This window comes from Cottoperca gobio, chromosome 9 (assembly GCF_900634415.1).
Source record: "Cottoperca gobio chromosome 9, fCotGob3.1, whole genome shotgun sequence".
In the NCBI taxonomy this organism is placed as follows: Eukaryota; Metazoa; Chordata; class Actinopteri; order Perciformes; family Bovichtidae; genus Cottoperca; species Cottoperca gobio.
In genome coordinates this window covers 1837301-1852115 of record NC_041363.1, presented here as the reverse complement: position 1 = coordinate 1852115, position 14815 = coordinate 1837301, and the positions used below count along the sequence as shown (strand labels likewise).

General features: G+C 43.4%; 3 protein-coding genes and 1 long non-coding RNA gene across 5 annotated transcripts in view; 3 read left to right on the top strand and 1 right to left on the bottom strand.

Annotated features, from left to right (window-relative positions):
* The first annotated feature begins 15 nt into the window (after positions 1 to 15).
* Positions 16 to 4264, top strand: LOC115014060 (uncharacterized). The gene is made up of 6 exons (XM_029440707.1): positions 16 to 362; positions 1121 to 1284; positions 1574 to 1816; positions 1915 to 2109; positions 2718 to 2901; positions 4249 to 4264. The coding sequence occupies exons 1-6, from the start codon at positions 121 to 123 to the stop codon at positions 4250 to 4252; spliced, it is 1032 nt and encodes a 343-aa protein (XP_029296567.1). The 5' UTR covers positions 16 to 120; the 3' UTR covers positions 4253 to 4264.
* LOC115014086 (uncharacterized) lies at positions 1811 to 12740 on the bottom strand. Its single transcript, XR_003832860.1, has 5 exons — positions 12687 to 12740; positions 2691 to 2897; positions 2372 to 2434; positions 2184 to 2241; positions 1811 to 2088 (listed from the first exon to the last, which is right to left on the bottom strand). It is a non-coding gene; the product is annotated as an uncharacterized LOC115014086 (long non-coding RNA).
* On the top strand, positions 6023 to 10194 carry LOC115014071 (paralemmin-2-like). Of its 2 annotated transcripts, XM_029440721.1 has the most exons (3): positions 6023 to 6618; positions 7090 to 7190; positions 9334 to 10194. In XM_029440721.1, exon 3 carries the CDS (start codon positions 9352 to 9354, stop codon positions 10000 to 10002), a length of 651 nt encoding a protein of 216 aa, XP_029296581.1. In that variant the 5' UTR covers positions 6023 to 6618; positions 7090 to 7190; positions 9334 to 9351; the 3' UTR covers positions 10003 to 10194. The 2 variants fall into 2 exon arrangements, with proteins under 2 accessions (XP_029296581.1, XP_029296582.1); XM_029440722.1 differs by lacking the exon at positions 7090 to 7190.
* The window catches only part of LOC115014037 (sushi, von Willebrand factor type A, EGF and pentraxin domain-containing protein 1-like), an 88054-nt gene continuing 84559 nt past the window's right edge, over positions 11321 to 14815 (top strand). Inside the window, 3 exon segments of the mRNA XM_029440677.1 lie at positions 11321 to 11808; positions 12236 to 12376; positions 14571 to 14720. Of these exon segments, the coding sequence (XP_029296537.1) occupies positions 11754 to 11808; positions 12236 to 12376; positions 14571 to 14720 (346 nt within the window). The 5' untranslated portion in view covers positions 11321 to 11753.

Here is a 14815-nt window from a genome sequence, read left to right as displayed (position 1 = left end):
TGCTCTCGGTTTACAAAGTTACTGAATATATTATATATAATATATTATATGTTGTGAGACTGAGTGCTAATGCATTTATTAAACCCGTGTTGCATTGTAATCATTTATGTTTGAGCTGCAATGGGCAATGCGCAGAGTTACGTTGTTCCCTCGCTCTCTGCGTGTTGTGTGTATTTAGTTTATGTTCACATTTACTGCTCTTACAGGTTGTTGAGAACAAATGTTCTCTACGACGAGAAACTTCCGAGTTTCGTGTATCTTTACATCAAATATGGGAGCAAAGCTCTGTTCTGGAGGCCGGGCTGCCTGCACACACACACTGCCAACCAGCCGGAAGTGGTTTACACGGTGCTGAACTGCAGGTAAACTATGGAGGGCCGGAAGGGCCAAAACTAAATAATAATAATAACAAATACAGCACAAATTAAAAGAGCCATTATAAATATTTAATAATGCATGTTCTGCATACAATAGACATAACTAGTTAAACTATATATAATAATAAATTCATCACATTAAAAGATTACATGTATTTGTGTTTTAATAATGTATGTATTGCATATAATAGACATATTAATTTATTTCACTGCATCAAGTTAAACTATATATAAATGAATAAGTACTAATAATAAATATATACATCTCAAATTAAATGAGGAATTAATCATAACTTAATTTCTGTATTTACTAATCTATATATAACATATAAACAGATTTATTAATTTCACTAAATCAAGTTACACTGTAGATAAATGGAGGTATATTTAAATGAATAAATACAATTACAAATAGATAAATTACTGTGTGAATAAATTAATAAATAATAATACATAAGTAAATACTCAAATAAATGTAACTATTATATTTAATGTCTCTTGTAAATTGTGATTTATTTATATATGGTGACAATGAAGCATTAAATTACATACTTATTTATTTATTTATTTAAGTATTTAACTTACTGGAGCTCATTTTGAGTCCAGGAATCACATTGAGTGGTAAAGTAAAAACAAAACTCTTAAAATGAATAAAATCTATTTAGACGATGTAATCGTCTCGATAAATGATTTCATCCCGATTTGAGTCCAGAGATGATGAATTATTATCTTAATGTCTTCAGGCTGCAGACTCCCCTGTTGAGGAGGTTCTGCAGCGCTGCAGGATATGGTTGGGATTATCCGGACACTGAATATCGAGACGTCCCGCTTTGCTTCCCGGAGGTTCTCTGTCGCAGACTGCTGCTGATGGCCCTCACTGATCACAACTTCCAGCTCAGCCCAGCAGGTAACACACATGAACCCCTATGAATAAACCCGATCGTATGATGCAGCAGCTGGTTAATAAAAGACAAACTTGTGTTTCTGAATGAACAAGATTATTTTATCAGATTTAAGAGAAAAGTTTTCATGGGGACAAAATTCATCTTTCTTCTGAATTTATGAGATTTTTGTATCAGATTTCATAAAATTAACAAGATTGTTGAAAATATCTCAACAAAACACCTCAAAATCCCAAAGAAGTATTAATATATGTAATTATTTTAAGTGGTGGAGATTGTGAATTTGTTTTGCAGGTCTGCTTCGTGTGCGTCAGAGTGTGAAGACCCTTCAGCCGGTTGATGAACTGAAGAAGGGTCCGTTCAGGCTGCAGGTTCGAGTCCAGGAGTACCGGCAGCTTGAAGCAGGGCAGGAGGTGGACGTCTGTCTGTCTGCTACTTCTCGCACCGGGTGCCCCGTGTGGGAGAGCGTCCTGACGCTGCTGTCCCAAAACAAGCTCCACAAAGTCAGCAGACGCTCACCTGAGAACAAACACGGACGTGAGCAACAATCTGGAGATTTCTGCTTTTTCAGCCTTTGCACACAGCAAACAGCACTTCCTGTCTTCCTGTTGGTCTCCTCTGTGTCTGCTCTTCAGGCCAACCAGATGATGTGAAGCAGGTAGAGCTCAGAGTTCCCAGGACCACCGGCCTGCAGTGTGTTTGGTTCTTCTCCGACTGCTCGCCCTACCGGCTCCTCTCTCTCGCCGCCCGGCTCTTTGGCAACAGATCTCAAGGCGCACCGAGTCTCTGGATGCTGTCTGTCTGCCTGGCTGAAATAGAAAAGCACAAAGGTAATACATTTTATGGGAAGATCAAACTGATTAATGTCGTAGTGAGTTCATTAAAGCTTTAAAGGGAACTTGACCTTTCAGAGCAGACATGTTCTTGTTTCTGTTTTCTTGCTATGGCGAGCTACGGAAGCCCTGAAGGCAAGTGAGGAAAAAAGTTTTACCCAGAATAATCGTGAAACAGAAAATAAAATGTTTAGCCAGGTAGATCTTTTACTTTTTAGACTACAATATATATATATACCTTGTGTTTAGAAGAACTCACCTGGAAGAAGAAGGTTTAACCCGAGTAGAACACGGGGTAGCGGTGCACTTCTGCCTCTTGTGGCTGAAATGAGAATTACAACAACAAATAAAAATGATCCAGACAAAACATTTTGTAACTTAGAAAAATTATCCTGGCAATGCTTTTATTTTGTTATTAGCACCACCTGTTTTCACTCATGTGCAACTTCTTTAAGTTATAAACACAGGAAACTATTTAGATCTTAGAAAATGGATCCACTGAATGTGTTTCCTTCCTCTCAGAGCTTCTAAGTCAACATGTCTGCTGTGAAAGTGTTTTTCATCGGTGCTGGTCCGACCTTCTCCTCGCTCTGTTCTGTCTGCAGGGGTCGGAGTCATCACGGCTCCCGTCAGCGTGTCGGCTCAGTTCAAGGAGCCTCTGTTGGTCCCGGGCAGAGTCACCATCAAGTTTTGGGAGACGACCAAAGACGTCGGTGAGTCTCCTGCCATCGGCTTCCACATGCAGCAACATGGAAGCGACATATCTCACGTGACGGGGTTGATTTCTAGGTGATTGATTAACATCAGAAGATTAATATTTGTGGTTTTGTCAAAAGATTTTAATAAACGTTGATATTGTTCTTTTTTTACTGTGTATAATAAATGAAATGATCAGCTAATCAACATAAATCATTACATTTTGTTCTCATATGATCATAAAATAAAACCAATTTATTGCAATATTGAGTTAAATATATTCTCAGCCGGTATCAACAGATGCATCAGTTCATCTGTTTTCTTCATTCGAGCATCGCTTGTGTGTAATAAGTATATAAATATACTGAAAGATATCTCTGCATAAGTGCTGAAGTTAAGCTGCCTGTCAGATTACATGAGGGACTGTATGGAGGACCGAACTTTAATACAAATGAATGTTAATTCTGTTAATTAGGGAGCTTCAGGTGTATTTCTGATCAGCTTTGAGTCTTTATGAAAGACTAAGATAATATTGCTCCATATTCAAGTGTTTCACAAAATGTCAAACTTTCTTATTTGGCTTTTATCAGTTAATTATAACACTCATGTCATTTTACTGACATCATTGTGTTCTTGTCAGATATTCCTTTGAACCGACAATAATAATAGCTGAATTTAAATATAATATAATATATATGCAAGATTTCTTTCTTTTGAAACTTTAAAAAAAGTATATTTTATTTTGAAAATCTTGAACAATACATCTGTATCATCAACATTTATGATCAGTATCCTATTATTATTATTATTATTAATTTTCTTAAATCGCCCACTACATACTGCACATCAAAAACTGATATATATATATATATATATATATATATAACAAAACAGGGTATCATGATGAAGGATATGTGATGTGTTCTCTATCAGCAGAACGTTGTGCTGCAGGTTTCACAGATCTACATGAGCACTTCGTCAGATGGCATGTTTCACTTCATGCCTACGGGGAGGGAAGACTTTTTAAATATTTGATCCCTACGGTATTCCTGTTTGCAGCTTCCATGTGTGTAAACGTCTGTCCTGCTGTATTATTTATGGGAACACAGTCAGTGCATGGAACTGAATGTGAAGCCATGCATCCCTGCAGCACCGCAACGTTTCATAAAGCAACAATAAAAAGGAAATCATGTTAATGAATGAGCTTTAGAGGTGCTGGTCCAATCAATCAATAATATGCCATGCAGCGATAAAACACAACCAACCCAGAGTTAAAGAACCTTAAATCTAATAAAACAATTACGACGGTGGTGTTTTAACTGCTTTGAAGCCTTGAAATGTTTTTTAAAATAAAATATTTTAACGTGTTAAATTTGAATTGGACGCATTTAGGAGAGTTAATATGTGTTTAACGTACAATATGTCATCTTCTGCCTCTAGGTAAGTTCCAGTGCATCATGGGAGTTTCAGCTTCTGCCTGTTCCCCCTTTAATTATGGGGTTTCTTTTAGGAAGTTTTTCCTTGTGCGATGCGAGGGTCTAAGGACAGAGGGTCTAAAGACAGAGGGTCTAAAGACAGAGGGTCTAAAGACAGAGGGTCTAAGGACAGAGGGTCTAAAGACAGAGGGTCTAAAGACAGAGGGTCTGAGGACAGAGGGTCTGAGGACAGAGGGTCTGAGGACAGAGGGTCTAAGGACAGAGGGTCTGAGGACAGAGGGTGTAAGGACAGAGGGTCTGAGGACAGAGGGTCTAAGGACAGAGGGTCTGAGGACAGAGGGTCTAAGGACAGAGGGTCTGAGGACAGAGGGTCTGAGGACAGAGGGTCTAAAGACAGAGGGTCTGAGGACAGAGGGTCTAAGGACAGAGGGTCTGAGGACAGAGGGTGTAAGGACAGAGGGTCTGAGGACAGAGGGTCTAAGGACAGAGGGTCTGAGGACAGAGGGTCTAAGGACAGAGGGTCTGAGGACAGAGGGTCTAAGGACAGAGGGTCTGAGGACAGAGGGTCTGAGGACAGAGGGTCTAAGGACAGAGGGTCTGAGGACAGAGGGTCTAAAGACAGAGGGTCTGAGGACAGAGGGTCTAAGGACAGAGGGTCTGAGGACAGAGGGTCTAAGGACAGAGGGTCTGAGGACAGAGGGTGTAAGGACAGAGGGTCTGAGGACAGAGGGTCTAAGGACAGAGGGTCTGAGGACAGAGGGTCTAAGGACAGAGGGTCTGAGGACAGAGGGTGTAAGGACAGAGGGTCTAAGGACAGAGGGTTTAAAGACAGAGGGTGTAAGGACAGAGGGTCTAAGGACAGAGGGTCTAAAGACAGAGGGTCTAAGGACAGAGGGTCTAAGGACAGAGGGTCTGAGGACAGAGGGTCTAAGGACAGAGGGTCTGAGGACAGAGGGTCTAAGGACAGAGGGTCTGAGGACAGAGGGTGTAAGGACAGAGGGTCTGAGGACAGAGGGTCTAAGGACAGAGGGTCTGAGGACAGAGGGTCTAAGGACAGAGGGTCTGAGGACAGAGGGTGTAAGGACAGAGGGTCTAAGGACAGAGGGTCTAAGGACAGAGGGTTTAAAGACAGAGGGTGTAAGGACAGAGGGTCTAAGGACAGAGGGTCTAAAGACAGAGGGTCTAAGGACAGAGGGTCTAAGGACAGAGGGTCTGAGGACAGAGGGTCTAAGGACAGAGGGTTTAAAGACAGAGGGTGTAAGGACAGAGGGTCTAAGGACAGAGGGTCTAAAGACAGAGGGTCTAAGGACAGAGGGTCTAAGGACAGAGGGTCTAAAGACAGAGGGTCTAAGGACAGAGGGTCTAAAGACAGAGGGTCTAAAGACAGAGGGTCTAAGGACAGAGGGTCTAAGGACAGAGGGTCTGAGGACAGAGAGTCTAAAGACAGAGGGTCTAAAGACAGAGGGTCTAAGGACAGAGGGTGTAAGGACAGAGGGTCTAAGGACAGAGGGTCTAAAGACAGAGGGTCTAAAGACAGAGGGTGTAAGGACAGAGGGTCTAAGGACAGAGGGTGTAAGGACAGAGGGTCTAAGGACAGAGGGTGTCGTAACCTGTACAGTCTGTAAAGCACCCTGAGACAAATGTATAATTTGTGATATTGGGCTATATAAATACATTTGATTTGATTTAGCATTCCTTCAGTGTTCCTCCTCTGCTCCAAAACTAACAGAGTTGTGATAAAAACAGTAAAAACACTAAATAAAGCAGTTTCATGAACACAGAGTGGAGCGGCTAACGGCTAACAGCTAACGGCTAACAGCTAACGGCTAACAGCTAACAGCTAACGGCTAACAGCTAACGGCTAACAGTCTGTCAGCTTGTTTCTGTGAGAACTTAACATCCAGACGTTCGAGGACTAAAATCATTCATCCTTCACATATAGAGTTAAAAACACCAGGATGTAGAAAGTGTCTTAAAACTGCATAAAAAGTCAGTTTATGAAGCTTCTGGCTACAAACAAAGGGGAGACGTTCAACAACATATATAACACATCTAGTTGTTTTAATGTGGAACAGTTCCATAAGCCTTTAACAGAATATTGTACGGGGGAACACCAACGCTGGTGTGTTTTAATCTGTGGAGCATCTCGTGACTCCTGCACACTGTGAGCTGTGTAGTTTATGGGATGCAGGAGGGTGTGTGTGCAGAGTGTGTGCAGAGTGTGTGCAGAGCCTCTGTGTGCAGGCGGAGGAGGAGAAATCAGTTTGAGCAGCGGTGCCACAGATCAGCGGGACACATGCTGGGTCATCCCACCTCTGCCATGTGATTCTCATTACTGCAACTCGGGGAAGAGTTCAGCTGTGGAAGCCTGAAGGTAAACGCGTTTTTATTTATTCAGCCTCGTTGTGTTGTCGTGGATTCTTTTGAAAATTAAGATTTCTGCATGTATGATTATGTATTGTTATCACTGTCATATACACACACATATATATATATATATATATATATATATATGTGTGTGTGTGTGTGTGTGTGTGTATAGTATAGTATAGCCTACATATACAGCACACTGATATAAATACACAATAAATACTTCAACACTACAAGATATACACAGACTGTAGAACACACAATACAGAATATAAAGAATAAGGTAGAGTACACTATAATATGGTGGATAAACATATATACATTAGACAAGTGTGCAAAGTAGTTGCAGTGTTTTTGTTTTGAATGCGATGAGGTGGTGTGTGTATAAAGATGTGACATTGTGCAGGATTATGGAAGTCATTGGTCACTAATTGTTTTTTGAACACACACATTGCTCCCACATCTTCACGTTTAGGAGCTTCTGATTGGATAAAGAGTTTGGTGATACGTAGGAGAGTATTTCTCCTGCATTATAAGCTCCCTCGTCCACAGCCATCGAAGTGCAAACTAAATGCAGTGAGTGTGTTTAAATCAAATCTATTTTTCATCTATTGTTACACAAGCCGGAGTGGAGCACAGCGACTCGCTCCAACATGTGCGTTTCTGTTATTATTCATTTATGGAGTCCCGATTCTGTCACGAGTCAGTGAAGTGTAAGCAGGTCAGTCTGTTGAGCTCCTGAACGCAGCGCGTTGCATTTAGCACGAAGGGACGTAAAGTGGAAACGCTCCTCTAGAAGTCTTTTGATCTCGTGTTCAGTGTGAATAATATTAATAATAATGATAAACTTTATGTATACCACAAAGCGCCTCACAGACACAGAAATGTAAATAAAAAAGAATAAATCAATGTAGAAAATAAACAAGCTATAATTTAAGAACAATTTATAAGAAATAGTTGTGATCTTCTGTAAATTGTACAAAACTACATTTGGTAACACTGATGAGGCCCACGTCTATAATGCATCATAATCTGTTTAATTATATTTACCAGCACTTATAAATACTCATTATAAAGCATTTTATAATGATTTATAAGTATCATAATATTTCATAACTGCAGGTCTCACTGACTTTTCTTTGGAAAGATCAAAGTGAGTTATAATTCCCACAGCTGTAATAATTATAATCTTTTTATAATTAATAATAATCACTGTTATGATGCATTATAATGTGATTATTGTGTGTGTGTGTGTCTGCACATATATTATATGGTCTCTGCATTGGCAGGCAGAGATACAGACTTACAGTGTGTGTCACCTTAATTGCATTTTATAATAACAGTACAGAAATGAAAAACACATATCACACATGCGTGTGTGTGTGAGCGTGTGTGTGTGTGTGTGTGTGTGTGTGTGTGTGTGTGAGCGTGTGTGTGTGTGTGAGCGTGTGTGTGTGTGTGTGTGTGTGTAGAGCACTTTAGAGGACTTCATCTGTCTCCTTCAAAGAGCTGATCCTCGGGGAATTTAAGTTATTTTTTGCTTCTTTTAAAAGTAGCAGCTTGATTTATTTATTCAGGCCGATACCAAATGAGAGCTTGTTCTGTCTTCCTGTTGTTCATAAAGCCGGCTGCTCTTACTGTTACCTGGAGGGGAGGGGAGGATGTGACGGCACAATGCCACCATGTTTACTGAGGGACACACAAATGTGTATTAGTGTGTTTGTAACTGTGCAGCAGCAACACAAAGGAGCGACGTTAAAGGACCTGAAGAGATTAAAGTCAAAGGATTATAAAAACCTTGAATCCCAACAACACTCAGCATACCTCAGACATAAATATATACATAAAGAATAAGATGAAACATCACATGAAATGCTGTAACATGAGGAGGTGTGAAGGTTGTTTAACCAGATGTGTATATTTATAACACATAACAGATGCACACAACGCTCAGCTCACAGACTGGAGGTCGACCCTTCGAGGAACTCGATCAGCCGACAATAACAACAAATAAACATAATAATATAATAACACAACATTTTAACATTTCCTCTTGAAGGTCTTGTCTTCAGCGATGTTAAAGGTCTTCATTTCTTTTCTTAAACATTTGTCTTTGATGTTACAAATGGAGCTCGTATCATATTATGGTGTCAACAAAAAGTAAAAATAAATATAGTTGTGAGTATTTATATAATATATAATATCTGTACCACCAACAAGTATGTTAGCGCAACATTTAAATGATGATTTGCAAAAAGTGAACGGTTTGACGAGTATCACGTGACTCGTGTGCTTCACCAGATCTCAACCCGTTAACAACAAACGGAGCAACTTTAAATGAGGAAATAACTTCTGGGGTATTCCTCCAGAGCTTCAGTGGAAACGATGTCGGGAGGTTTTGTGACGAGTGTTTTTATCCCTGGTGTGTCACATGGTCTGCATGTTAGCGTGCTAATGCTAGCTAAACCCTGACGGATCGGACTGATCGGAAAATCCTGTGAATCCGATCAGTTTACACAAATAAAGCAGATTGGCTATGTCGGCCAATAATTCTGTGATGTGTGTTGAAAACATCACTGATTGTTATTCATACGTCTTCGTAAAGTGCCTGTCAGTCATTTAAAACGTAACCGTCGGTATCCGAGCGTTCTCTGGAGCTAACAATAAATAGATCTTTAAAAGTAAAATAACTAACTTCCAATGTTCTGTTTCATCTCAGTGCGGCGAGCGACAATACATGAAGCAAAGAAAAGGCAACGCCAGCGTCCGCCTCTCCCCTCCAGCAGGGGGCAGCGGTGTGCAGGTCCACCATGACTACGAGAGCGTGGCTGTCACGATGCATTCTGGGAATGGTCACGCGATCACAGAGAACGGCTCCCACAGCAGGAGAGACGGTCCAGCAGGAAAGACGTCCTCTGTGCCGGACCTCATCTCCAACGGCCCGGACGAGAGGTCCAGCCTGAGAGACGGGAGTCAGAGGAACTCCTCGTGGATGATGGATTCCAGCAGCCAGGCGTATTCAGGGCCGGAGGACAACTCCACGGACCCACACGAGGCCCTGACGGAGACGTCCACTCTGACCTTCGTGGACGTCCACGAATCGGCGGAGAACTACAGCCTCCACGGGGTGGAGACGGTGCACCTGAAGGAGTTTGTGCTGATAGACGACGATGACGATGGAGACATGTCGCTGAGGGAGAAAACTGTGACAGACTTGTCCGTCATGGATGGAAAAGCAGCCGAGCTGGTGTGCGAGAGGCTGCTGTCCACCTCCAGCGGCTCGCTGTCAGAGAGCGAGGACGAGTCTCCGGCTCCTGACGCGCCTTCGCACGAGGAAGTGGAGACCGCACGAGAGAAGAGACGCTGCTGTCTCTGCACCGTTTCATGAGCGCGCTGCAGTTGGCGTCGACAGACTGTCGTGTACGGGAGAGTGTTCGCGCCGTGCAGTAAGGGAACTTTTAGTACGAGCTCTAAAGCTGGTCCATCGACTTTTAGTTTTAACATTTCGACTTCATTCTCAACATGCAGATTTTAAAAGTATCCCCCTCATGCCCCCCCCCCCCTCATGTTTAAAAAGCCGTTATTGGACATAAAAACATTCAAACAGCAAACGTTTTCTTTTTTCAGCCACTAATGTGCTTTGTGATGTGAGGGTTAGTGATGTGACATGAATCATCTCTGAAGTCTATTACACACTTTTAATACCCCCCCCCCCCCCCCCCCCCCACAAAGGTCTATTAAGATCAGGTGCTAACAGGTGTGTAATGTGTAAACACTTATTGGGAATAACTCTGGATTCAGCTATTAACACATTTTACAACTTTTAGGACCTGATGATTAAAATAAGTGCTTCAAGTGTTCGTGCTGGAAGTGATGCGCTGATTTACAGACGTCTCTTTCCCGATGTGAGTCGACGGGGAAGTCTTTTTGGGCCACATGGCGTCACGTGACACGGAAGTTGTAATTCCTCTGCTTTCATTTAGATTTCAACGACACATCTGTAAAGTGTTGTGACCTTTCCAAATCCTTAAATCCTCCTCGGTGGTTGTTGCTGTCAGGTGTTCCTGAGACGGCGCAGTGTGAGCAGACGCTGCACATCACAACACTGAACAACCTGCTGAGTTTAAAACCTTTTATTTGCATCTCGTCTCAGATTTGACTCACTGTTTGTTCAGGTCGCTCTTTGGGGGCTTTCTGCTCTGAGAGGTTAATCAGTCCGGCCCAGCAGGCTCCGCTGGGAGGCGGGAACTCGTTGGTTTGAGTGACACACACACACCAGTAAGGTCCACGCTGGGCTGAGAGATAGCAGCTCGTCGCACTTATCTCCCCCCCCCAGCACCCATTGCAGACCCACATCCCATAAACACAGCTTTCACACAAGAAATGCTTCAATTAAGTCCCGTTTTATTTGATAAGTGTTACAAACAACTTCATAGGACAAAGGGTAGGAGTGCACCATGATGTTGGTCTACAACACCAGTGCAGTCATATTCATACTTTATCTAGCTTTAAGTCATCAAGGCCAAAATGTTGTTTTTTCATCCACTGGTCATGAGATTTTGGGATATTTATCTTCCAGAACATCTTCTTCAGACGAGAGGAACATGAGAACATCAGAGTGTGTGTGTGTAACTGTGTGTAGATTTAAACTCTCCACAGCTACATTACATAACGCCTCATGTACATATTAAACACTTGTAATATAAACTGTGTTGATGTGAGTCATGAAGTGGGGAAGCTTCATGATATCTGTTAGTTACATGTATTACCATATTCACCATGTCTCCCGGCTGTCATATATTTTACACATAATGCGGTTAATGTGCTTTTAAAAGACGCCACAACTGTTTTTCCAACAGGTTTTTTAGGCTAAATATAGCCGTTATCAGCGGCCGCAGCATGAGTGTGCAGTTCAGTGTAACTGAAAGTCAGGGGGGGGGAACAGATTAAGACACGAAACCAGAAGCTGCAAGAAGACCATTGAGAAAAAAGAGCCGTTCCTCAGACTGACCTCAGCTCACTTCACATCCTGCTTTTCAAATCCACTCACGGTCCTGAAGTCGGAAGAAGAGAATGAGAAAAAGGAGAGGATGGGGACGGGGAGCGTCTGAAGTGTAGAGAGCGACAGGGACACAGAGGATGGACGACAGAAACAGAGCAATGATCGTGGTGTTTCTGCTCTGCGCCACTGCAGGTAAAGACCATTTATTCACATTATCTAATGCAGGATATGTTAGCTACTTATTTTATTTTATTACACGTGTGTTTGTCTCTTTATTTAATATGTTAGCTACTTATTATTTTATTACACGTGTCTCTTATTTAATATGTTAGCTACTTATTATTTTATTACACGCGTCTCTTATTTAATATGTTAGCTACTTATTATTTTATTACACGTGTCTCTTATTTAATATGTTAGCTACTTATTATTTTATTACACGCGTGTTTGTCTCTTTATTTAATATGTTAGCTACTTATTATTTTATTACACGCGTGTTTGTCTCTTTATTTAATATGTTAGCTACTTATTATTTTATTACACGTGTGATCGTATAACTAATAACTTATGATGTCTGACTGAATATTGAGAGAGATATTGACTGATGTGTTCCTCTCAGAGACGGCGGCAGAAGGCCGCTCTCTGGACGTGTGTGCCAGCTGCCACTTTGACGCCACATGTAACGACTTGCCCTACGGATCTGGAAAAATGTGTAACTGCAAGTACGGGTTTATTGGAAACGGGAGAACTTTCTGTGTAGGTAGGACAAAAACATTTTTTGTTTTGTGTTTATCGTGTGAAGCTAAATGAAGTCTTTTCACTTCAAACTTATTTTAGTATAAATTATGACTTTCCAGTTTAAAAAGGGAATTTATCTAAAGCTGTAAATTAATATTTTTGTGTTAACACTGGATGAAACCACTATGTCAGGGTGATTACAGCAAATTAGATTTAAGACTTTTCTTTAATGCCACTCCGAATTAAATTTAAGACAAACTTTTCCACATTTTTTTCCGCTATTTGGTCAAAACAACAGATGTCATAAATTCAAACTAAAACTAACAACTAACCTTATCAATGCAGAGTGCTCTGCCCACCTCTCTCCTCCCCGGCGGGCTGCTCTCCTCTCTGCCCACCTCTCTCCTCCCCGGCGGGCTGCTCTCCTCTCTGTCCACCTCTCTCCTCCCCGGCGGGCTGCTCTCCTCTCTGTCCACCTCTCTCCTCCCCGGCGGGCTGCTCTCCTCTCTGTCCACCTCTCTCCTCCCCGGCGGGCTGCTCTCCTCTCTGCCCACCTCTCTCCTCCCCGGCGGGCTGCTCTCCTCTCTGTCCACCTCTCTCCTCCCCGGCGGGCTGCTCTCCTCTCTGCCCACCTCTCTCCTCCCCGGCGGGCTGCTCTCCTCTCTGCCCACCTCTCTCCTCCCCGGCGGGCTGCTCTCCTCTCTGTCCACCTCTCTCCTCCCCGGCGGGCTGCTCTCCTCTCTGCCCACCTCTCTCCTCCCCGGCGGGCTGCTCTCCTCTCTGTCCACCTCTCTCCTCCCGGCCCAACTCTCTCCTCCCCGGCGGGCTGCTCTCCTCTCTGTCCACCTCTCTCCTCCCCGGCGGGCTGCTCTCCTCTCTGCCCACCTCTCTCCTCCCGGCCCAACTCTCTCCTCCCCGGCGGGCTGCTCTCCTCTCTGTCCACCTCTCTCCTCCCCGGCGGGCTGCTCTCCTCTCTGTCCACCTCTCTCCTCCCGGCCCAACTCTCTCCTCCCCGGCGGGCTGCTCTCCTCTCTGTCCACCTCTCTCCTCCCCGGCGGGCTGCTCTCCTCTCTGCCCACCTCTCTCCTCCCCGGCGGGCTGCTCTCCTCTCTGTCCACCTCTCTCCTCCCGGCCCACCTCTCTCCTCCCCGGCGGGCTGCTCTCCTCTCTGCCCACCTCTCTCCTCCCCGGCGGGCTGCTCTCCTCTCTGCCCACCTCTCTCCTCCCCGGCGGGCTGCTCTCCTCTCTGTCCACCTCTCTCCTCCCGGCCCAACTCTCTCCTCCCCGGCGGGCTGCTCTCCTCTCTGCGCCGCCACTGGGAAGACCAGACGAATATTTGGGTCGTTTTCTAGTTTCTGCCACTTTGGATTTAGTCCAATAAACAAACTAACGTAACGTTACACGGACATGGACACACAACATAAAGAAGGAATCAGAATACAATAAATATGTCAAACTACTACAACTAATATATAAACATTAGAGATTGTATGGATGGACCCAGTTTAGAGGTGAAATACTGCCCACTATTTCTTTGGAGCAGGTGGCTCAGAATTACACATTTAACCTGGATCTTAAATTCTCAGAGAAACAAGCTGAACAAACGTTAGCGGCAGCAGAACTGCACCGGAGAAACACTGCTTTTTAACGTGAAACTGCTTTATTCAGTGTTTACCGGTTTTAATCAGCAGGTCCATTTGTTAGAGAGAGGAGGAGACCTCTGATGATAATTCGGCTCACGGTAAAATCTCCATCAACGTCTGGATCTTAAGTTATCAGAGAAACAAGCTGAGCAAACATTAGTGGCAACTCGGCTCTTAGCCCCTCCGGAACATTTGTTGTCCGCCAAGAAGCGTCAATAAAACACTGATTTTTAACGTGAAACTGCGTGTTTACGGGTTTTTACCGGTTTTAATCACCTGGTCCGTTTGTTTCGGAGAGGATGAGACTTCTGGGGATAATTCTGCTCCTGTTAAAAACCTCCTAAACGTTTAGAAATGAAGGAATCATCATTGGGAAGAAGCTGACCGCAATGACAGCAATGATGGCGAAGACAACAACTCCCATGATCCCACGCGACGTCACGACGCCACCAAACACCGTGTTTTGTTATTGTTTTTAATTGAGACCCCTAGTGGCAGAACATGACACAATGTGCGTTTAATGATTTCACATCTCGTTCATGTTGAAGTGCAATAAATATGTTTTTGTACCAGATAAAGATGAGTGTCAGCTCCGTGGGATCTGTGGGCCGTACAGCACCTGCCACAACACGCGTGGCAGCTACTACTGTACCTGCCTGGCTGGCTACAGCCCCTCCAACAACAAGGACACCTTCATCCCAAACGATGGGACCTACTGTCAGGGTGAGTGGCTGTTAAAGGCATAAAAGGACCATTACCTGTAAAACAAGCCTCACAAAGTGTCTGACATTATGTTTTTCATGCCACGTGCTCCTTTA

Coding starts and splice junctions, on each gene's coding strand:
- LOC115014060 (XM_029440707.1), top strand. CDS start 121: ATGGGCAATGCGCAGAGTTACGTTGTTCCCTCGCTCTCTGCGTGTTGT. Junction 363..1,120: donor TACACGGTGCTGAACTGCAG/GTAAACTATGGA, acceptor TAATGTCTTCAG/GCTGCAGACTCCCCTGTTGA. Junction 2,110..2,717: donor TGAAATAGAAAAGCACAAAG/GTAATACATTTT, acceptor TTCTGTCTGCAG/GGGTCGGAGTCATCACGGCT.
- LOC115014071 (XM_029440722.1), top strand. CDS start 9,352: ATGAAGCAAAGAAAAGGCAACGCCAGCGTCCGCCTCTCCCCTCCAGCA.